A 24,757-nucleotide genomic window follows, 5' to 3' on the forward strand; every position below is an offset into this window, starting at 1 on the left:
AAAATCATAAGTTCTCAAAAGGTTACATGCAATGCAACTGTTCAATCATTTTTATACAACCTCCATTTCAAGTTCAGAGTTTTATTATTTGAAATTTCTAACTTTAGTTATTGTCACAATTCAATATCACTTTTGTCTGACAACTGTCTAACAGGCCTACTTAAGAAACAACACTTAAATAACTAAGTTCCTTCTCCAGGAGAATGATTCTCTGTTCATCTTTACAATCACTTCAGTGAAGTCATCAAGGAACGTTTGAGACAGCAAAATTGCATTTCTCAGTGGCATTACTGAATCCCTGAACATTGAGAATTATGTGCAATGGGTCTGTGCTTGGGTTCTGGGAACACATAGATCAAAGGGATGAATCTGATTTTCTGCCCTTTCCACCACAGCACAAGTGTGTTTCAGTTGTGTGAATGGAAGTACCATAGACAACGGAGATTGACAATTCTTTCAGAGCCTTAAATCCAGTCACCTCACTAATGAATGAAATATGTTTAGCTGTGTTGTTTTCTCTTGTTTTTTCTATTTTTACAGAATTGAAAAGTATATACATCAAGTCTTATTTTAAACTTACTTGCGTTGAGTCTCTCAGATCTCTGAGAGGACTTCCTGCCCAGTCCTGGCAGGGTTTGTTCCATTTTACCAGACGATGATGAACTGGAGGTTGAATTCTGAGGACTTGTTGAACACCCATCTGATTGTTTCATTTCCCAGCCTGCAGTAAGATGTGATATTTTGTTTTTAAATGAAAATGCCTTATTCATACAAAAACTGAAGACAACAAATACATGAAAAGATATTTAAAGCTTAAGTCAAGCACCAAGATAGTGTCTTCTATCCGAGTTCATGTATGTGTCTGTAAGCATGCCGGGGGCTGAGTTTCTTCCTAACGCACAGGTCCAAAGAAATCTAATATCCCTTTTAAATTATAAAACCATTTCAAGAGTGGCACAGTGGCTAGCACAGCAGCCTCACAGCTCCAGCGACCCAGGTTCAGTTCTGGGTACTGCCTGTGCGGAGTTTGTAAGTTCTCCCTATGACCGCATGGGTTTCCGCTGGGTGCTCTGGTTTCCTCCCACAGCCAAAGACGTGCCGATTGCTAGGTAAATTGGCCATTGTAAATTGCCACTAGTGTAGGTAGGTGGTAGGAGAATTGAGGGAAGGTGGGGTTAATGTAGGATTAGTATACATGGGTGGTTGTTGGTCGGCACAGACTCGGTGGGCCGAAGGGCCTGTTTCAGTGCTGTATCTCTCCATAAGACCAAACGGTTCTACAGTACCCTTGAGTTCTTGGGGGGCATATTCATGCCTTCACATCCTGTTTAAAATCATTATTTGCAACTTGATTTGTGGCGAGAAAACATCATCGGCAGACTGGGATTCAGAAGGAAGGCTATGTAATCTGAACGAGATGACAAACCTACTAGTATTCAGTGAGAATTTAGAACTAATTTTGAATGCAACCTGGATGATCTGAAGTCAAAATCTAGTCTGAATTTTGGATTTTCTCAATTAGTTCAAAATTATGAAAATTAAGTTCATACCAAAAATCCAAAATATTTAAAACGGCAATGTTTGTAAAGTACAGTTTACATTCAAAATGGGACAGCAACACATTTTAAATATTTCATACCAAGTATTTAATGTAAACTAATAAAACATGCTGCACAACATTTTTAAAAGCTGGGATTAAAGTTTTACATTCTCTGAATTAAAACTATTAATTACAGCTACAGTAGCTTTTCAATTGTAGATAAATTTCTGATTCTTTTAACAGTTCCCTTGGGTCCTTATTGAACATTAAATACCAGTTTATAGCAACGCAAAATCAAATGTTACAATTTGAGGTAAACCACTTAGATCTGATATTACCAGACCTGCTGAGTATTTCCAGCATTTGCTGTTTTTATTCCATTCAGACCTATCCACTTGTAGACAGAGAATCACCAGCAATGGCTTCTCTTCCCTCTCCCGCAATGTTACTTTCGGTGTCCCACAAGGATTTATCCTTGGCTCTATCCTATTTCTCATCTCCATGCTGCCCCTCGATGACATCATCCAAAAACACAGCATCAGTTTCCAGACTGCTTACCTGATACCTTCTACTGGATGAGCAGACATTTCCTCCAACTAAATACTGGGAAAACCGAAGCCATTCTCTTCAGTCCCCACCACAAACTCCATTCTCTAGACAATGGGCTGGATTTTAAGCAGCCCTCGACGTCGAGATCTGTGTTGGGTGCGGTGGGGGGGGAAGGCCTGAAGATGGCTCTGGATAAGGCCCACCATGGACCTCGATGTCGACAAGGCCCTGACCCTGAGTTGAGCTACTGACCACATATCTGCACCATTACTAAGACCGCCTACTTCCATCCCCGTAACATCACCTGACTCCTCCTCTGCCTCAGCTTATCTGCTGCTGAAACCCTCATCCATGTCTTTGTTACTTTGAGACTTGACTTATTCCAACACACTCCTGGAGAACCTCCCACATTCTATCCTCCATAAAGTTGAGGCAATCCCATGTCCTAAATCGTACCAAATACCATTCACTCAACGTCCCTATGCTCGCTGACCTACATTGGCTCCAGGTTAAGCAACACCTCAATTTTAAAATTCTCATCCTTGTTTTCAAATCTCTCCCTATCTCTGTAAACTCCTCTAACCCTACAGCCCCCCCGAGATATCCACGCTACTCCAATTCTGGCCTCTTGAACATCCCTGATGTAATTGCTCCACCACCGATGGCAGTGCCTTCAGCTCTGGAATTCCCTCCCTAAACCTGTCCACCTCTCTTTCATTCTTTGAGATGCTTCTTAAAACCTACCTCTTTGACAAAGCTTTTGGTCATCTGCCCTAATATCTCTTTTGTGACTCAGCATCAAATTTTGTTTCATAACTCTCCTGTGAACCACGTTGGGATATTTTGTTACGTTAAACACAAAAGTCCGAGTGTATCAAGCCTGTGTCCTCAGTACCTTGCTCTATGGTAGCGAGGCCTGGACAACGTATGTCAGCCAAGAGCGACGTCTCAATTCATTCCATCTTCGCTGCCTCCGGAGAATACTTGGCATCAGGTGGCAGGACCGTATCTCCAACACAGAAGTCCTCGAGGCGGCCAACATCCCAAGCTTATACACACTACTGAGTCAGCGGCGCTTGAGATGGCTTGGCCATGTGAGCCACATGGAAGATGGCAGGATCCCCAAAGACACATTGTACAGCGAGCTCACCACTGGTATCAGACCCACCGGCCGTCCATGTCTCCGCTTTAAAGACGTCTGCAAACGTGACATGAAGTCCTGTGACATTGATCACAGGTCGTGGGAGTCAGTTGCCAGCAATCGCCAGAGCTGGCGGACAGCCATAAAGGCGGGGCTAAAGTGTGGCGAGTCGAAGAGACTTAGCAGTTGGCAGGAAAAAAGACAGAAGCGCAAGGGGGGAACCAACTGTGTAACAGCCCCAACAAACAAATTTTTCTGCAGCACCTGTGGAAGAGTCTGACACTCTAGAATTGGCCTTTATAGCCACTCCAGGCGCTGCTCCACAAACCACTGACCACCTCCAGGCGCTTACCCATTGTCTCTCGAGACAAGTAGGCCAAAGTAGAAGAAGAAGAATGGCACTATATAAATACAAGTTGTTGTTGAGCTATTATGATTTGGAATGCATTTCCTGAAACGGTGGTGGAAGCAAATTCAATAATAAATTTCAAAAGGGAATTGAATAAATATTTGAAGCAGAAAAAATTGCAGGGCTGAGGGAAAGAGCAGGGGTGTGGGACCATTACACAATTCTACGAAAGAACCAGCAGAGGCATGATGGGCCAAATGGCTTTCCTCTGTGCTGTATCATATTATGATTGTATGATTATGCTGAGTAATCTTTATAGGATCGCTGTCTTGGGATACTTTCTGCTTCAGTGCTGCTGGCATGCATTGGGATCGTACCTAGAGTCCACAATTTTCCGTTCATTAATTTTAATGGACTGAAAGTCACTGGCTGGGGATTTCACAATTTGCACTCCCAATGTGTGCCCTGAGTGCAGAGGCAGAAAATTTACCTTCATATTTCTGTCCATTAAAAAGACTTTTACAAGAAAATTTCATTTTAAATCACAAACTTCACACAAACAATTCAAATTTCGAAATTTGGGAAACTTCAATTGCATTATTCAACTAGTCCTTTAAAAGCTGGTTTAGTAATTAATTACTCCAAGATAATTCTTTGGAAACTCTATTCTTTGCACCATTATGGGCTTTTACTTTGTTATTGTTAAAACATCCTGTGTGAATAGCTTCCATCTGTTGGATGCAATGTTGTGCAAAACTGAGTTCATTTTGGCTTGCTGATAACTTACCAGTATTTTAAGGCATTTGTGACTACACCCTACTCTATTGTTTCAACACTGTGCTTGAATCAATTTATACACTATTGCTTACAGACTGTAGTTGCATCAGCACATACACAGCTTAGACTGTACCCACATTTATACATACAAAATTGCATTATTCATATTCCACTTAAATCAATCTCCACACTGCTATTCAGAGTTGTTTTAAATCAACCAATGATCCTATTATAGTCACAGTTCTTATGCTTTTTTTACAGTTGCTACATATTTTGCTGTCTTCATAGATATACATAAAACATCTGGGAGAAAACGGTCATATTCAAGAAGAAAATACCCACTATATTATTTTTTGTTGTTGCAAAGAACAAATAAGCAACTTTGGGAAATAACTGCTTAAAGCATACCAGTCTTGGATGCTGTTTGGTCAGTAGCTTTTACAGTCTTCAGTAGCAGCCTTGGGTTGGAGGACACTGGTAAGCCAGACCGACACTGCTTTCTCTGTTGCTGCTGTTTCAGGGCCTGTGGGTTGGAAAAATGTTTTCTGTAGTCAATTGAGAAATGTCTATTAATAGGACCAAGTACATAGAAAAAACATTTAATCATACCAGCTGATTTTTTCCCCACTGAGATTGCAAAATGTCATAATTGTAACAGATTTGCCTGAGAGATTCAGAAAACCTCAAAAGCTTAAAAAAATTGTTTTGAAGTAACAAACAGAATAGAGATAAAGAAAAATGCATGGATAGAAAACTGTCATAAGATACCGTAATATAGTAATTACTAATCTGCAAATATAAAAATAAATCCTTAACTCGTTAACTCAGTGTGACCGCTCTAAGGAGGTTATAGTTTTAAGTATACCAATAAAAAGACTGATTTTTAAAACTATCCAATTAAGAAAGCAGAATTTCTATTCTACACAGAAACAGAACTAAAGCATCCAGTAGAACTGAATGGCAGGCAAGTTACTAGGTTTGATACAGACAGAAAGTCCTGATGCTTTAGTGGTTCATCAATGTGCTTCATGGAGTAAAAAATCTGAAAGAAATACTCATAGAACATGGAATTCATATTTAGTAATTCACAAATCACAAGTACTTAATTTGTTAAAGTGCATTCCAGATCAGGAATTCTGTATAACTGAAATGGTAAATGTGAATATGTGCAAGTGTTAGTATTTACAAAATACGACAATGCGTTTTGGCTGCAGGCATTTTCTTTGCGAAAATATGAAATCACTCAGTACAGCTGCTGATGAGCTTTCCTCCTACTCCAATTTTTGTACATTTTTGTGGATTTGTGAGGGGATGCAAGGCTCCAATGGGCGTGTACTTTTTTTGGTTTTATACCAAAACATAAAATCAAGCATACTCAGATCAGGCACTGCAGTAGATAAATAAAAGGCAGAAGTCCTCTCCATTCACTGAGCAAAGTACTTCTCCAGTTGGGTAATTCCACCCCTCCCAAACAATTTACTATTCTGCCTGTCTGACTCCAAAATTAGAAGCAACTGGATACGTTTTAAAACATAATTGAACTGAATTTCATTGTACTATTGTATTTGTCCACTGAACTGAGAGTGTTCAAACCCTTTTTTCTTATAACCTTTAACAGATGTCAAGTCAACCTAACAACCAAGTGCTTAAACACACCAATACCTTGGCCCAAAGTCACTGTGCATACATGTTTTGTTTTGTTTATATGAAGGGGGTACATCTTCAGAAGGAAGCGTTTTTAGAAAAGGTTTGTCGAATCCTGAAGGCATTGATGTAAATGGCATTGAGACACATCATTACATCATGAACCCAAACAAAACATCAAGCAACATGAAAATTACATATGAATTCGCTCTCTGCAAAATAAAAAAAAATACATTATTCCTTCCGGTTCTAATTTATTTGTATGCTTGTTTTGAGATCATTTACTTCCATTCAACATACAAGCCCAGAAATCACTGTCATCTATAAGTGTATGAATGCTAAATGCATTTGTACGAAATCCATCTGTCCACTATTTTAATGCCGGCATTTACCAATTTGTTTTAAATGGGATAACATCACTATTAGAATAGTTTTTAATTGCTGGTGGAAATATTTGCAGCAGAATTGAGAAATTATAGTTAATTTGCACTTGAAGGATTTTCAAGATGGTATCTATCATCACCAAAGGGATAGGGAGCAGACAGCTTACAAAAACAAAGCAGAATAGTAAAATACACACTACTTTGTAATGCTCCCCTTCATAACTAAATCAAAAACTAAACACTTTACTCTGAATACACCATCATGTGTTAAATACCCAGCCAAAAGCAGCAAGTTTATTTTGTTGTTACGACCGAGGCGGGAGGAGAGCACTATCTTTTCGAGTTCCACTTCTTCAGGGGTCACAACATATATTTAAATGTTTATGAAGTTATGATACGGTCAATCATATACTCTACTCTTCATCCTAGAATAAACTAGACTAACCAGGTTTCTTCAATAAACTTATCAGTTTATTATAAACAAGACTTATCCAATAATAAAGCAAAGCATTAAGACACAGATTAAAATATGAAAGTTCCCTTTTTAAATACACCACGCACCCCCCCCCCCCCACACACACACACAAATTAACGATAAAACAAGGGACATTTTCTCTGTAGAGCTCTCCTACAAAAAAGTGACAGAAAAAGAATATTTTGGCCAAATACCTGTTAATTCTTTAAGAAATTGGATGAGATATGTTGTGGCCCAGAATGGCATAAAGCCTGCATCCAAGAACATGTAGACATGTCACTGGGATCTTTTCGGAAACAGCTCTTTTCAGGTGGCGTTGAGAATTAATCTGGCAGGTTTTTCCAGCTTCTTAGGAGAAATGCAGCATCAGGGGTTTTAGCTCTCACACATTGCTCTTTGCAGGGTTTCGCAAAGACAGGAGGAAAGAGATGAGCTGGGTGTTTCTCCCATGGCAGGTTAATCCCCAACTGCATTCAAACACAGTCCACTCCTCAAATGAACCAAAACAATTGCCTGAATTTTACTAGCGGCCCAAATCACGATGAAGCGCTTTGAAGTCGGCGGCGGCCACCGCCAAGCCCCTGCGATATGTCGCATGGGGCTCATTTAAATGGAGGGGGCGGAACTGCCACCCCCGATGACGTAGAGGGGGCAGCTACATTGTCCCCAGCAATGGTGTCCAGCACCACTGTGCAGGTGCCATTTTTAAAGGGCTTCAAGCCCTTAAAATAAATCTGAATTATTAAAGTAAAATTATTTTACATTGTCTACAAAAAATTAAATAAAAGCGGGAGGCCATTCCCCGCCCCCCCCACCTCCCGATGTGGATAAAGGGGAACTGGTGGATGTATTGCACTTAGATTTCCAGAAGGCATTTGATAAGATACATCAAAGGTTATTGCAAAAAAATAAAAGCTCATGGTGTAAGGGATAACACATTGGCATGGATAGAAGATTGGCTAGCTAACAGGAAACAGAGAGTAGGCATAAATGGGTCATTTTTTGGTTGGCAAGATGTAACGAGTGGTGTGCCACAGGGATCTATGCTGGGGCCTCAACTTTTTACAATTTATATAAATGACTTAGCTGAAGGGACCGAAGGTATGGTTGCTAAATTTGCTGATGACACAAAGATAGGTAGGAAAGTAGGTTGTGAAGAGGACATAAGGAGGCTACAAAGGGAGATAGTTAGGTTAAGTGAGTGGGCAAAAATCTGGCAGATGGAGTATAATGTGGGAAAATGTGAAGTTGTCCACTTTGGCACGAAGAATAAAAAAATGCCTATTATTTAAATGGTGAGAAATTGCAGAGCTCTGAGATGCAGAGGGATCTGGGTGTTCTAGTGCATGAATCACAAAAGGTTAGATGCAGGTAAAGCACGTAATTAGGAAAGCTAATAGAATTTTATCGTTTATTGTGAGGGGAATTTAATACAAAAGTAGGGAGGTTATGCTTCAACTATACAGGACATTGGTGAGACCACATCTGGAGTACTATGAACAGTACAGGTTTCCTTATTTAATGAAGGATGTAAATGCATTGGAAGCAGTTCAAAGAAGGTTTACTAGACTGATATCTGGAATGGACAGGCTATCTTATGAGGAAAGACTGGACAGGCTAGGATTGTATCCACTGGAGTTTAGAAGAGTAAGAGGCGAATTGATTGAAAGATCCTGAGGAGTATTGACAGAGTGGATGTGGAAAAGATGTTTCCACTTGTGGGAGAATCTAGAAGCAGGCGTCAGTGTTTAAAAATAAGGGGTTGCCCATTTCAGACAGAGATGAGAAGAAATCTTTTCCCTCAGAGGGTCGTGAGTCTTTGGAACTCTCTTCCTCAAAAGGCGGTGAAAGCAGAGCCTTTGAATATTTTTAAGGCAGAGATAGATAGATTCTTGATAAGCAAGGGGGTGAAAGGTTATCAGGGTAGGTGGTAATGTGTGGAAATCAGTTCAGCCACAAACATATTCAGTGGTGGAGCAGGCTCGAGTGGCATACTCCTGCTCCTAATTTGTAGGTTCGTATGTTTGTTTTTGGGCCTAAAGAACCAAAATTAACTTAACCCGAACATGCCCACCACAACCTCGTTACCTTCGCCCTTCAACCCCTTCCCACCACTCCCTCAGCCAATACAAAGTGTTTACCCTGCTCCCCCCGCCCCCCACCCTGATAATTTTCACTCATAGGAACATAGAAAAATAGGAGCAGGAGAAGGCCATTCAGCCCTTTGAGCCGAATTCAATATGATCATGGCTGATCATCCAAACTCAGTACCCTGTTCCCACTTTCTCCCTGTATCCCTTGATCCCTTTAGCCCCAAGAACTATATCTAACTCTTTCTTGAATATATTTAATGATTTGGCCTCAACTGCTTTCCGTGGTAGAGAATTTCACAGGTTCACCACTCTCTGGGTGAAGAAATCCCTCCTCATCTCAGTCCTAAATGGCTTACCCTTTATCCTTAGACTGTGACCCCTGGTTCTGGACTCCCCCACCATCAGGAACATCCTTCCTGCATCTAATCTGTCCAATCCTGTTAGAATTTTGTAGGTTTCTATGAGATCCCCTCTCATTCTTCTAAACTCTGGCGAATACAAACCTAATTGACCCAATCTCTCTTCATACATCAGTCCTGCCATCCCAGGAATCAGTCTGGTGAACCTTCGCTGCACTCCCTCCATAGCAAGAACATCCTTCCTCAGATAAGGAGACCAAAACTGCACACAATATTCCAGACGCGGTCTCACCAAGGCCTTGTATAATTTCAGCAAGACATCCTTGCTCCTGTACTCGAATCCTCTCGCTATAAAGGCCAACATACCATTTGTCTTCTTAACTGCCTGCTGCACCTGCATGCTTACTTTCAGCGACTGGTGCACAAGGATACCCAGGTCTCGCTGCACCTCCCCCTTTCCCAATCTATCGCCGTTCGGATAATAATCTGCCTTTCTGTTTTTGTCACCAAAGTGGATAACCTCACATTTATCCACAATAAATTGCATCTGCCATGCATTTGCCCACTCACTCAATCTGTCCGAATCACACTGGAGCTTCTCCGCATCCTCCTCATGGCTCAGACTCCCACCCAGTTTTGCATCGTCTGCAAACTTAGATACGTTACATTTAATTCCCTCATCTATATCATTAATATATATTGTGAATAGCTGCAGTCCTGGCACTGATCCCTGCGGTACCCTGTCACTGCCTGCCACTTGGAAAAAGACCCGTTTATTCCTACTCTTTGTTTCCTGTCTGCCAACCAGTTCTCTATCCATGTCAGTACCTTACCCCCAATCCCATGTGCTTTAATTTTGCATGATAATCTCTTATGTGGGTCCTTATCGAAAGCCTTCTGAAAGTCCAAATACACCACATCCACCGGTTCTCCCTTATCTATACTACTAGTTACATCCTCGAAAAATTCCAGTAGAGTGGGCGGCACAGTGGCGCAGTGGTTAGCACCGCAGCCTCACAGCTCCAGAGACCCGGGTTCGATTCCGGGTACTGTCTGTGTGGAGTTTGCAAGTTCTCCCTGTGTCTGCGTGGGTTTTCTCCGGGTCCTCCGGTTTCCTCCCACAAGCCAAAAGACTTGCAGGTTGATAGGTAAATTGGCCATTATAAATTGTCACTAGTATAGGTAGGTGGTAGGGAAATATAGGGACAGGTGGGAATGTTTGGTAGGAAGATGGGATTAGTGTAGGATTAGTATAAATGGGTGGTTGATGTTCGGCACAGACTCGGTGGGCTGAAGGGCCTGTTTCAGTGCTGTATCTCTAATCTAATCTAATCTAATCTAATCATTTGTCAAGCATGATTTCCCTTTCGTAAATCCATGTTGACTTTGTCTGATCCTGTCATTGTTTTCCAAGTGCTCTGCTATTACATCTTTTATAATGGACTCTAGCATTTTCCCCACGACTGATTTCTCTCCCTGTTTTCTCTCTACCTCCTTTTATAAATAGTGGGGTTACATTAGCTACCATCCAATCTGTTGGAACTGTTCTAGAGTCTATAGAATTTTGAAAAATGACCCGCAAAGCATCTACTATTTCTAGGGCCACTTCCTTAAGTACTCTGGGATGTAGATTATCGGGCCCTGGGGATTTATCGGCCTTCAATCCCATCAATTTCCCTAACACCATTTCCCTACTAATACTGATTTCATACAGTTCCTCCTTCTCACTAGACCCTATGTTCCCCAAATTACTGGGAGGTAATTTGTGTCTTCCTTTGTGAAGACAGAATCAAAGTATGTATTTAATTGGTCTGCTATTTCTTTGCTCATTATAATTTCCCCCATTTCTGACTGTAAGGGACCCACATTTGTCTTCACTAATCTTTTTCTCTTCACATATCTATAGAAGCTTTTACAGTCAGTTTTTATGTTCTCTGCAAGCTTACTCTCATACTCTATTTTCCCCTTCTTAATCAATCCCTTTGTTCCTCCTTTGCTGAATTCTAAACTGCTCCCAATCCTCAGGTTTGCTACTTGTTCTGGCTATTTTATATTTCTCCTCCTTGGACCTAATACTATCCCTAATTTCTTTTGTAAGTCACGGTTGGCCCACCCTTCTTGTTTTATATTTGCACCAGACAGTAATGAACAATTGTTGTAATTCATCCATGCGCTCTTTAAATGCTAGCCATTCCCGATCCACTGTCAACCCTTTAAGTAACGTTCCCCAATCTATCATAGCCAACTCGCGCCTCATACCTTCATAATTTCCTTGATTTAGACTCAGGCCCTTAGTCTCGGAATCAACTCTCTCACTCTCCATCTAATGAAGAATTCCATCATGTTATGGTCATTCTTCCCCAAGGGCCCCTGCACAACAAGATTGTTAACTAATCCTTTCTCATTACACAATACCCAGTCTAGGATGGCCTGTTCGTAATTGGTCCTCCCCCCTCCTCACTTGCCTTGGAACTCCAAACGGAGTTCCGAAGGCGCGGGAGTTCCAGCCAGTGGCCGGAATATCGGGACAAGGTAAGTTTATTTGCATGCGTTTCAATTAATTTTAATATTAAAATTAAGGCCCCACCGAGGCCTCGCCACCACTGGTAAAATGCGGCGCGGCCTTCTCGGCGTTGGGGGCCGTGGCAGGTCTCCCCAAACAATAAGTCAGAATCTCCTGACCGCTATAAATCCTGACATCTCATCGCTCTGTAAATATCTTCCCCAAGTCACCAAGGTTTCTGTTGTCTATTGAGCTTAAGGCATGTGCTATCCAGTAAAGGTTTGTTTTCAAACAAAACCTCTCAGTGAACCTTGTAATAAAACATCCATGGAGTCTTTTCAGTTTTCCCAAATAAACCAATGTCTATAATTCTAACACACGAATCCGAAAAAAAAAAAATAGAAGCACTTTCGTAACACCTCCATCCTTGGAAGAATAAAGCACCATCTTTAAATGTGTTGCATTACAAAGTATGAAAAAACAAAAGATGAAAAGAAATTAAAACACATTTACATACTCATTCCCATTCACGCTTTACCTGTAGCTAATGCAGTTCTGCTTTGCAGCATCTTTGCACTCAGATAACTCAAAGCAAAGATAGCTTCCAGATAAAGCATCCGCAATTAAATTGTTTTCCGTGCAATGTGGATAATCTTTAAGTGATAATAACTTAAAGATTATCAGTAAACTCCATCAGAATACTCTGGCACTCTGGTTTTTGAATTTTCCCACAAAGGCTGGTGGGTTATGATCAGTATATACCAGTGTCTCTCAGTAGTCGTGGCGGACATAGACTTCAAAATCCTTAACAGCTAGTAATAAGACCAGGGTTTCTTTTTCCACAGTTGAATATCTTTTTCAGTGTCGATTTAGCTTTTTGAAACTGGCCTTTCTATGCCCGATTCATCGTCCTGTAACAGGACTACACAGACCCCCAGGTCTCTAGCATCAATTGCTACCTTAAAGGGCTTAGTGAAATTTGGGGCAGCATGTGTACAGCCAATCACGCCTTGGACAATGGGGAACAGAGCGATGGCGCTGAATCCTCTGGCTCTCTCGGCCTGACTAGCGAAGTCAGTCTGGAACCTGATGAACTGGTTGGCATGCTTGAAAACATCAGGCATCAGTTACCACCTTGATGCAGTGTTGCGCTGATGATTGTGAGATTCACATGTCTCCTGTGGAAGCATGGAATGAGCCTGATGCATAGAAGTTCAGAGAGACTGTGACCTTTAGTGTGACCAGCATTGGATGGCCACCCACGCAGTTGGAGCTGACCTCCGCTGCCGTCAGCTCACACAGAGGTGTGACAGGCTCTCGGGACAGGCGCAGTCTTCTATGGCCCTGGCGCTCTGACATCTGCAGAAAGCTCAGCCGTGGGCAGTACACCCTGCCTACTCAGTAGACTCATCTCCTCGCAGGTGTTTGCTCCCGGTGCACTCTGTGGCCTTCTGCCCCTCCCCCATAACCAGGTCACAGTTAGAGTCATAGAGTCATAGAGTGATACAGCACTGAAACAGGCCCTTCGGCCCACCAAGTCTGTGCCGACCATCAGCCACCCATTTATACTAATCCTACATTAATCCCATATTTCCCACCACATCCCCAGCTTCCCTCAATTCTCCTACCACCTACTTACACCAGGGGCAATTTACAACAGCCAATTTACCAATCAACCTGCAAGTCTTTGGCTGTGGGATGAAACCGGAGCACCCGGCGGAAACCCACGCGGTCACAGGGAGAACTTGCAAACTCCGTGCAGGTGAGACCCAGAACCGAACCCGGGTCGCTGGAGCTGTGAGGCTGCGGTGCTAACCACTGCGCCACTGTGCCGCCCAGGTCACTGATCAGCAGGTCTCTGATTTCCCTGGCCATTTATCCTCCTGTCCCTCCTCGTGTTGTACTCTTCTTCGCTAGAGGACCCTCCTCCAGAGTGGACAATGCCCATGGCTGCAGCATCCCAACTATATATTGGGGACAGCTATTTTCTGCCTGCTGCAAGGACATGCACTTGTAACCCCCCTCCCCTACCCGGGATAAATCACTGATGCTGTGGCCCTACCGGGTGTTTTACTCACTCAGGTGGACCCTGGTGAGCCAGCAATATCAGCCCCGACCTTGCAATTAATGCAGAAATAAAACAGACAGAAATTAAAATTCAAGTACCTCCAACTCCTTCAACGACATATCAGTTGTTGCTCTTTTAAAGTTGCCAGATTTGCGATCCCCCTCTTTGACCCGTTTACAAGATGTAAAATAGAAAGGCCGACGTAAAATGGCTGTCAATTGCCTTTTCAATTACTTCGAGTGTCCCTTCATTGCTTTAAATTGGATGGCGAGCGGCGCCTCCATCTCGCCCACCGTCTGACCAGCGTAAGATGGGGATTCGGCATAATGACATCGGGGACCCGACATCATTGCCCGCCATTCTGGCCGCTATTTTTTATTTAGAGATACAGCACTGAAACAGGCCCTTCGGCCCACAGAGTCTGTGCCGAGCAAGAACCACCCATTTATACTAACCCTGCAGTGATCCCATATTCCCTACCACCTACCTACACTAGGGGCAATTTACAATGGCCAATTTACCTATCACCTGCAAGTCTTTGGCAGTGGGAGGAAACCAGAGCACCCGGCGAAAACCCACGCGGTCACAGGGAGAACTTGCAAACTCCACTTTTCAAAAGAAATGAAAAGTGCTTCTACGTCCCTTTCCTCAAACATTGGGAGGGCTTGCACAAATTTAAACAGCTCTGCACTGGGTCCTGGGCTAAAGTCAGATCTTACCTCACCAGAATTTTCCTTGGAGTCAAGGCCACTTTTTTGACTTAGTTCCAGCTTTTTTAATTTGAATTCCCTTTCTTCTTTTTCTCTTTGAAATGCTCTCTCTTTTGCCCTTTCTTCTCTTTCAAGTTCAAGTTTCTTCATTGTCAATTCTCTTTCCTGTTTCATTTCCATTTCTTTTTCAAGCTGCTTGATCTGCAACTGAATTTTAGCTAATTCAACTGAATTACCATGTGGATTACCTCTTCCTACTTTCAGTTTCAAATACTGTGCTATTACCTCAATTATGTCTGCTTTCTGAGCCCCTGGTTTTAACTCTAATGCCAACTTTTCTGCCAATTCCTTTAGCCTAACCTTGGTTAAATTTCTCAAATCACTGAGGGATAAATCCTCCCTTCCCAGAAAGGTCATAACAACTGACAAATCCATTCTGGTACTGTAAACTTTAATGCACAAGAAACCTGTTTTTTTAACTTTTCCTCTTTTCAATTATTATTGTCCCACTTACAATTGCACGTCGTCGGCTTTGGGTTATCCCACACAGAGCCCCCAGTTATATGTTACGACCGAGGTAGGAGGAGTGCACTGTTTGTTTTAGTTCCAGTTCTCCACAGGTCACAACATACATTTAAATGTTTACCCAGTTACCGATACGGTCAATCATATACTCTACTCTTCATCCCAGAATAAACTAGACCAACCATGTTTCTTTAATAAACAACAAAATTATCAGTTTATTATAAAGCAAGACTTATCCAGTAACGAAGCAAAGCATTACCACACAGATTGAAATATGAAAGTTCCCTTTTTTAATACCACCACACCCCCCACCCCTGCCATCACACACACAGGGTTAAAGAGAAAAAAACGAAAATTTCTCTGTGGAGCTATTTTACAAAAAACAGACCAAAAAAGAATACTTTGGCCAAATACTTGTTAATTCTTTAAGAAAATGCATGAGATATGTTGTGGCCCATAATGGCATACAGTCTGGCATCCGAGAACACGTAGACAGGTCACTGGGATCTTTTCTGAAGCAGTTCTATTCAGGCAGCGTCGAGAATTAATCTGGCAGGTTTTTCAAGTTTCTTAGGAGAAATTCAGCATCAGAGGTTTTAACTCTCACACATTGGCTCTTTGCAGGGTTTCGCAGAGACAGGAGGAAAGAGACGAGCTGGGTGTTTCTCTCTTGGCAGGTTGATCCCCAACTGCTTTCAAAATTAGTCCACACCCAACTGAACCAAAACAATATATCAGAAGCAAAACCCTAAACAGCAAGTCAGAACCTCATGACTACCATAACTCTTGACATGTCACTACTCTGTAAACATCTCCCCCAAGTCACCAAGGTTTCTGTTGTTTGAGCTTAAGGCATGTGATATCCAGTAAAGGTTTGTTTTCAAACAAAACCTCTCAGTGACCCTTGTAAAAAAAACATCCATTGAGTCTTTTCAATTTTCCCAAATAAACCAATGTCCATAATTCTAACATACTGATCCTCAAAAAAAATTTTAAGAAAGAAACATGACATCATATGACTTTCTGATGTGCAGGAATGGTAGCATGTGTAGAAACTAGAATTAACCAACGGAAATTGGTACAAATCATACGTGAAGCTACACTTTTGACATACACTTTAATTTTAATCTTTGGTCCTTCCCTGAAGGTAATAGTTCATTCTGGGGTATGGTTCCATGGCTGCTAACAACTCTTATTATATTTCAACCAAATGTATATTTTCCATGTACTTTTTTTTTTATTTCCAAAATATACTTTATTCATAAAAATCTGTAAAAATGACATTACCAGTTTCAAACAGCACCAAGTCAAAAAATACAAACAGTGCAATTGAGGTCCGTTTGCTTCATTACAATCATGAGTTGCCTCACCACCCTTCCATTTCACATTTGTCATGCCAATTACATTTTTACATTTTACAGCAAATGAAAATTTTCCCGATACAGTTCGAGGGGTTTCCCATGGATCCAGCCCCTCAGTTCAGCTTTGTGGGGGGACCTTACACAGTGGTCTTTCCCCATTGAGACTTTGCTGCGGCTGCCCCAAGCATTAGTGCATCCCTCAGCACATAGTCCTAGACCTTGGAATGTGCCCAGTCTGCAACATTCAGTGGTGGACAACTCTTTGCGCTGGAAGACCAGCCAGTTTCAGGCAGACCAAAGGACGTCTTTCACCAAATTGATAGTCCTCCAGCAGCAGCTGATGTTTGTCTCGGTGTGTGTCCCTGGGAACAGCCCGTAGAGCACAGACTCCTGTGTTACATTGTTGCTTGGGATGAACCTCGACAAAAACCACTGCATCTCTTTCCACACCTGCTTTGCAAAGACACATTCCAGGAGGAGGTGAGCAACCGTCTCTTCCCCACCACAGCCACCGCGGGGACATTGCGAGACTTCGGGTGTGCATGAAGGATCTGACGGGGAGGGCTCTTCTCACCACCAGCCAAGCTACATCTTGGTGCTTGTTTGAAAGTTCTGGTGATGAAGCATTCTGCCAAATGACTTTGGCAGTCTGCTCAGGGAACCATCCGACAGGATCCACCGTCTCCTTTTCCCGTAGGGCCTTGAGGACATTCCGTGCAGACCACTGCCTGATGGATCGGTGCTCAAAGGTGTTTTCCCGCAGAAACTGCTCCACGAAGGATAGGTGGTACGGCATGGTCCATTTTCCATGTACTGACATGGAAATTGACATGATGTTCAACTGTGGCTTTTATTCACAACAGAGCCCAATCCTTTTCCCATCTGACATACACATTATAGGCACAGTTTCCTCAAGAGTTCACTGCCAACTAGAAGTGGAAACTCTGGCTGAATATTTCCTTCCTCTACTGAGGAATGCCCAAGCCAACTCTAAAGAAAGACTGACATTTACATCGCGCTTTTCACAATTTCAGGACATCCCAAAGCGCTTTACAGCCAATGAAGTACTTCTGAAGTGTGGTCACTGTTGTAATGTACGAAATACAGCAGGTAATTTGCACACAGCAAGCTCCCAGAACAGCAATGAAATAATGGTCACTTAATATTTTTTTTTAAAAGTGATGTTGGTGGAGGAATAAATATTGGTCAGGATACTGGGGAGAATTTCCTTGCTCTTCTTCGAAATAGTAACACAGGATCTTTTACGTGAACCAGAGGAGGCAGTCGGGGTCTTGGTTTACTGTCTGAACCAAAACACAGCACCTCTGAAAAGTGCAGCATTCTCTCAGTATGGCATGGATTATTTATTGAAGTCTCTGGAGTGGGACTTGAAACCACAATCCACAGATTCAGAGCCAAGGCTGACCCTCTAACTGCTGCCCCACCTATCTTAACAGACCAAAGATCAAAGTGGAGAACTGGTTTTTAATGATATATCATACCAGATGACTAAGCCATTGGAAGAGATAGATATCTGATTTCTTCTTATGCTGAAATCCAGCACACGACAATCACATCTGAAAAAGCTGTATTCATTGTGGCACCTTATACTGTCAATGATCAAGTCTTTAGAGTGGTAAACAGGCAACAACATAACACTGATTATTATCGATCAACATAAAATGAAATAAAGCCTTTACTACATGTGCAAAGTGCAATGTTCCTGTCAAACATGGGGGAAGAGGAAAGCTGCAACTTTATTACACTGAAATAGCTGATTGTGGAATGTTCCCTCTGTAAGTCATTGCTGCCACTCTGCATTGTTCCTGACATCGTAAATTTCGTTTTAGCAAAGTGCACTTTTTGTTTAAAACATAAATAAAAATAAGTACGAGAATAGGTGTCTCATTTAAATATGCCAGATTGGAGCCATCCCAGGAGTTCATTTTGTGCACTAAATGTGTAACTCTCACTTCCAGTCTGTTTAATAGTTCCTGTTGTCTTATACTTGTTCTTTAACACCTCATACTTACGTAGAAATTTGAATCTTACCAGGATACAGATTCATTAACATTCAGTTGGATGCAATTATAGTTTGGAATGGAGGATTTCGAAAGGAGGTATATTGGGCTGAATTTTACCAACCCCCTGACGTCAGAGGTCATGGCGAGGGAGACTTGGAAAATGGCTCTGAGAAAGGCCCGCTATGGGCCTCGATGCCAGGAAGATCCTGCCCTATATTGCTCGCGGCGGCGAGGCCTCGTGGCAGCCCCCCCACTGCTCAGTGACGGGAGTAGGATTTAAATATGGTAATGAATGTAAATTATTGAATTCATGACTTAGCTGCTCCCGCCGGCTGTCCCGCTCAAACATTGAGGTCGGTTGTCGGGATTGCCATGCCTTCGGATCTCAGTTCGGACATCCGAGGCAGAACATTTGCTGGGAGGGGGGAGCAGGTAAGTTTTCAGGGTGGGGTGGAGGGGTGGGGGGCAGGGTTAAACGTTTTCAATTGGTCTAGGGGGTGGTGGGAAGGGGTAAAGTTCATAGTTTATTAACTTGGTGTGGGGGGAAGGGAGGGAGCACAAGGTAATTTTTTGTGGGGGTAGGGTAAGTAATACATTTGATAGTAATTGGGCGGGGGTGGGAGAGGGTCAGGAAACTTAATTTAATTTTTAAAACTCCTATAACTTAAAAAAATTAAATTGAATGTATGGGCTGGAAGACCTTTAAAAATGGCATCGGCGCCTGCTCAGTGGCGCCGGACGCTGTTGTCGGGGACGGAATGCGCACCCCTGCCACATCATCGGAGGGGAGGGGAAGGTGTCCACCCCGGCCATGTAATTGAGCCTCCGCGTTTAATATTGCGGCGGTTCCGCAGAGAGAAGCCCATGCGTGCGGGCCAAGCCCATTATATTAAACCTATCTATCAGACATTGTATGTTAAGAATAGTCTTCAGTTGTAACATGAAGGGAACCTGCAGCGTGTCGAATTACTATCAATACATGGAGTAACCCAAGTGTCAGGCAAACCCCCCCCACCTGCCAAGACTGAGGCACACATGATTTTGCCACATGAACATTAAAACTTAAAATTGCAAGCCCCTGGCTGGAAGGACATTTGCATCGTACCGGACAGTATTGAAACAAAGGACCGAGTCCCCGCCCCAATACACAGAAGAGACCTGGTCAAACCAGTCGGGCACGTGACCACTTGCTGGCCAACTAGGGGAGCTTTAAACTGGAAAAACAGAATTTGAACTCAGAACACCGTGTGCTCCTTGAAAAGAAGCAAGATTTACCTCCTCTCCTGTCTGCCTACTCATCTCTCAGGGAACTGAATCTTGTGAAGACACTTGAACCTCAAAGAGAGAAAAGTTTCCTATGTGAACAAGGTTTAAGCAGAATACTGGGCCCAAACGAAATGCAAGAATTACCTACAAAAGGACTATACCATAAGCGAAGCACAGTAACAAGATATTGCCTCAAACTGTTCCACTTTATCTTTTCTCCTCTTTTCTGTCCCTATCTGCATGTGTATATAGCGTGTGCATGCTAACGTGGGTGCGTCGTATAACCCTAGGCGTGAACTGTATTCGAGTTTAAGTAAGTTTAATAAATTTCACTTTTCTTCTTTAAACCAAAGAAAGTCTGTTTGTGCTCATTGGAAAGCTGTGAACAAGAATTCACAAAGGGGGAGCGCAAAACACAGTGTGTTTAAAATTAAACTCTGTTACAGTAAGACCAGGTGAAGATAGTAACAGACCCCTAGACACCTTTCTTGCCTGGTCGTAACACAAGCTACCATCCAAAAACAAACAGCAAGGAAAACAGGGCCCAGGTAATAAGAGTGCCACATATGCCAAAATATTGAAGCACTTGAAGGAGCAAAACATTTGGCTGCCATGAAGTAATGAAATGAAAAATCTTAAGAAGACTTCAACTAAGTAAGCCTGTTGGGGTTTAAAGGTATTTTTGTCTGAGTAATAACATTACCAATCTAAATCCTTATGAAAATTTGTAGCTGTATTCTCTGTTTCTACCGCTCTATTTTATTGTCACCTCACATTTAACTAGTTTTAATTAGAAATAACAGGGGCCTGAGCATGGATACCTGCAGGACTCCACTCAGCATCTGTCCCTTTATTCTATCACACACCTTATAAGTTTGGTGATCATTATTGCTCTGGGCAAACTTGCTATCTTTGGATTCTTCTCTTAATTCAACCAATTAGATTAAATTGACCAACAGTTGCATTCAAGAGGGAACAGAGCCTGACCATTGCCTCCAACATATAAAAACAGTTTGCGAGCAGTACAAATGCTGGGTAGCACTTACTGAGAAGGCAGTTGCAACAAGAAGTCAGGAGCAGGTGAGAAACTCAAGGTATTTTTCAATCACACAAATCTCACTGAAAGTACTGATAAAACTCAAATCCTTTGAAGGTTCTTTATTTGTCTGCAGCCTTTACGAACATACAAATTAGGAGCAGAAGTAGGCCATTTGGACTCTCTAGCCTGCTCCACCATTCAATTAGATTATGGCTGATCTGTTTGTGTCTCAAATTCCACACTCCCATTTACCCCTGATAACCTTTGATTCCCTTGCCTAACAAGAATCCATCTACCCCCGCCTTAAAAATATGCAATGACCCTGCCTCCACCACCTCCTGAGGCAGAGAGTTCCAAAGTTGCACAACCCTCAGATCAGAGATAAAATTTCTCCTCAGCTCTGTCCTAAAAGGGTGACCCCTAATTTTAAAACAGTGACCCTAGTTCTGGACTCCCCCACAAGAGAAACCATTCTTTCCACATCCACCTTGTCAAGACTTTGACATAACTGACGACACCATCTTCCCCCAAAAGCCCTCCATCGCGTCCAGCTGGGTGGGACTGCATTTGATTGGTTCCATTTTTATCTATCTAACCATAGCCAGACTATCACTTGCAATGGCTTCTCTTCCCACTCCCGCACTGTTACCTATGGTAAGGATCTGGCCTTGGCCCCCTCCTATTTTCTCAACAACATGCTGCGACTCAGCAACATCATTTGGTAGGAGGAACAGATGTGCAGAGTATTTCTTAAATGTAAAGAGATTAGAAAGTGTAGATGTACAAAGGGACCTGAGTGTCCTCTTCAATTAAGTCACTGAAAGCTAACATGCAGGTGCACAAGCAATTAGGAAGGTTAATGGTATGTTAGCCTTTATCGCAAGCCACTTAGGACCGAGATGAGAAGACATTTCTTTACTCAGAGGGTTTGCAATTGTCTACCCCAGAAGGCTGTGGAAGCTCAGTCACTGAGTATGTTTAAAACAGAGATTGACAGGTTTCTAAATACCAATGACATGAAGGAATATGGGGATAGTGTGGGAAAAAGGCATTGAAGTGGATGATCAACCATGATTTTATTGAATGGCAGAGCAGGCTCGATGGGCTCAATGTCCTACTCCTGCTCCTATTTTGGTTGTAAGAATAGAAAGGAAAATTATTATCTAAATGGAGAGAAACTTCAGAGTGCTTCGGTGCAGAGGGATTTGGGCGTACTCGTGCACGAATCGCAGAAAACTAGTATGCAGGTACAGCAGGTGATAAAGAAGGCAAATGGAATTTTGGCATTTATTGCTAAAGGAATAGGGTATAAAAGTAGGGAAGTGTTGCTGCAACTGTACAAGGCACCTGGAGGATTGCATTCAGTTTTGGTCCCCTTACTTGAGGAGGGATGCAGTTGCATTGGAGGGCAATTCAGAGGAGGTTCACTAGATTGATTCCAGAGATGAGGGGTTTGTCTCTAGAATGAAAATCTAGAACAAGAACAATTCTTTGAGGAAGTGACAAAGTTGATTGATGAGGGAAGGGCTGTCGATGTCATATACATGGACTTCAGTAAGGCGTTTGATAAGGTTCCCCATGGCAGGCTGATGGAGAAAGTGAAGGCGCTTGGGGTCCAAGGTGTACTAGCTAGATGGATAAAGAACTGGCTGGGCAACAGGAGACAGAGAGTAGCAGTAGAAGGGAGTTTCTCAAAATGGAGACGTGTGACCAGTGGTGTTCCACAGGGATCCGTGCTGGGACCACTGTTGTTTGTGATATACATTAATGATTTGGAGGAAAGTATAGGTGGACTGATTAGCAAGTTTGCAGACGACACTAAGATTGGTGGAGTAGCAGATAGTGAAGGGGACTGTCAGAGAATACAGCAGAATATAGATAGATTGGAGAGTTGGGCAGAGAAATGGCAGATGGAGTTCAATCAGGGCAAATGCGAGGTGATGCATTTTGGAAGATCCAATTCAAGAGTGAACTATACAGTAAATGGAAAAGTCCTGGGGAAAATTGATGTCCAGAGAGATTTGGGTGTTCAGGTCCACTGTTCCCTGAAGGTGGCAACGCAGGTAAATAGAGTGGTCAAGAAGGCATACGGCATGCTTTCCTTCATCGGACGGGGCATTGAGTACAAGAGTTGGCAGGTCATGTTACAGTTGTAGAGGACTTTGGATCGGCCACATTTGGAATACTGCGTACAGTTCTGGTCGCCACATTATCAAAAGGATGTGGATGCTTTGGAGAGGGTGCAGAGGAGGTTCACCAGGATGTTGCCTGGTATGGAGGGCGCTAGCTATGAAGAGAGGTTGAGCAGATTAGGATTATTTTCATTAGAAAGACGGAGGTTGAGGGGGGACCTGATTGAGGTATACAAAATCATGAGAGGTATAGACAGGGTGGATAGCAAGAGGCTTTTTCCCCAGAGTGGGGGTTTCAATTACTAGAGGACACGAGTTCAAAGTGAAAGGGGAAAAGTTTAGGGGGGATATGCGTGGAAAGTTCTTTACGCAGAGGGTGGTGGGCACCTGGAACGCATTGCCAGCGGAGGTGGTAGATGCGGGCACGATGGAGTCTTTTAAGATGTATCTAGACAGATACATGAATGGGCAGGAAGAAAAGAGATACAGAACCTTAGAAAATAGGCGACATGTTTAGAGAGAGGATCTGGATCGGCGCAGGCTTGGAGGGCCGAAGGGCCTGTTCCTGTGCTGTAATTATCTTTGTTCTTTGTTCTTTTTTAAGAAGTCATAATTTTAGGATAAGGGGTAGCACATTTAAAACAGAGACGAGGAGAAATTACTTCTCTCAAAGGTCGTGACTGTGGAATTCACTACCCCAGAGTGCGGTGGATGCTGGGACATTGAGTAAACTTAAGGAAGAGTTATTTTTAATTAGTAATGGGTTGAAGGGTTATGGAGAATGGGTAGGAAAGTGGAGTTGAGGCCGAGATGCGAACAGCCATGATCGTATTGGATGGCGGAGCAGGCTTGAGGGTCTGAATTGCCTATTCCTGCTCCTAATTTTTATTTATTTAGAGATACAACACTGAAACAGGCCCCTCGGCCCACCGAGACTGTGCCGACCAACAACCACCCATTTATACTAACTCTACAGTAGTCCCATATTCCCTACCACCTACCTACACTAGGGGCAATTTACAATGGCCAATTTACCTATCACCTGCAAGTCTTTGGCTGTGGGAGGAAACCGGAGCACCCGGCGAAAACTCACGCGTCTTATGTTCTTATGTTACTTTATGAAATCAAAAAATTTGTAAAGCAACTATTCTTGACGTAATCTTTGTTCTAATGTATGCCATTGCTTTTCTGGAAACATGGCTTTTCGAAAAGTTCTAGCTAAATATATAAAGAATCCAAAATTATTCTAAGGGTTAATGTTACTAAAATGACACACTTTGTTACATACTAGATTATTGCAAAAACAGACTGGAGATAAAGCCTTGCTAGTATCAGAATTTGCTGAATTAAAGATGCGTGATGTGTTCAGCTAATGTTAACAGTTTCCAATTGTTTTAATACAACCAGCTCTTAAAGAGCTAACGCCGATAAACTTTCAGCTGATCATCAAGAAGGGATTATCTGGGCTTTCTCCCGACTCTGGAAAAGATCTCAAGTGTAGAGTCTCTATGGAATCACTGCAAAGACACAGAGGGCAATTTGGAATAGTTAAGAGACTGACCTGTTTGAGGGCCTTCTTGCTGTGCTTCTGAGATGGAGACATAATCTTATTCTGTGGGATGGAAGGGGAGGGGCAGCTTGACTGAGGTGAGGCTGGTTGAGGCGATAACCTGGATGACACTAGGAAAAATATATGGAAAATTAATATATTTCTGAAATAAAATCCACTGTTTACAGAACAGTATCAAATCTTCAAAGTGACAATAGTTCCTATGAGTTCCTGAATGACAGCATTTTGGTTTTACTTTCCAGCAATAAA

The 24,757-nt window shown here is 42.5% G+C and overlaps 1 protein-coding gene across 14 annotated transcripts in view; it reads right to left on the minus strand.

Moving 5' to 3' along the window:
• The window catches only part of asxl2 (ASXL transcriptional regulator 2), a 444,313-nt gene that overhangs the window by 176,115 nt on the left and 243,441 nt on the right, over nucleotides 1-24,757 (minus strand). For all 14 annotated transcript variants that reach the window (XM_068024020.1, XM_068024011.1, XM_068024034.1 and 11 more), the window contains 3 exons: nucleotides 24,500-24,618; nucleotides 4,765-4,879; nucleotides 581-721 (listed from right to left, as the gene is read on the minus strand). In XM_068024020.1, coding sequence (XP_067880121.1) covers nucleotides 581-721; nucleotides 4,765-4,879; nucleotides 24,500-24,618 — 375 coding nt within the window. The remainder of the gene's footprint in view (nucleotides 1-580; nucleotides 722-4,764; nucleotides 4,880-24,499; nucleotides 24,619-24,757) is intronic.

The sequence above is a fragment of the Heterodontus francisci genome, chromosome 3 (assembly GCF_036365525.1).
Source record: "Heterodontus francisci isolate sHetFra1 chromosome 3, sHetFra1.hap1, whole genome shotgun sequence".
Taxonomy (NCBI): domain Eukaryota; kingdom Metazoa; phylum Chordata; class Chondrichthyes; order Heterodontiformes; family Heterodontidae; genus Heterodontus; species Heterodontus francisci.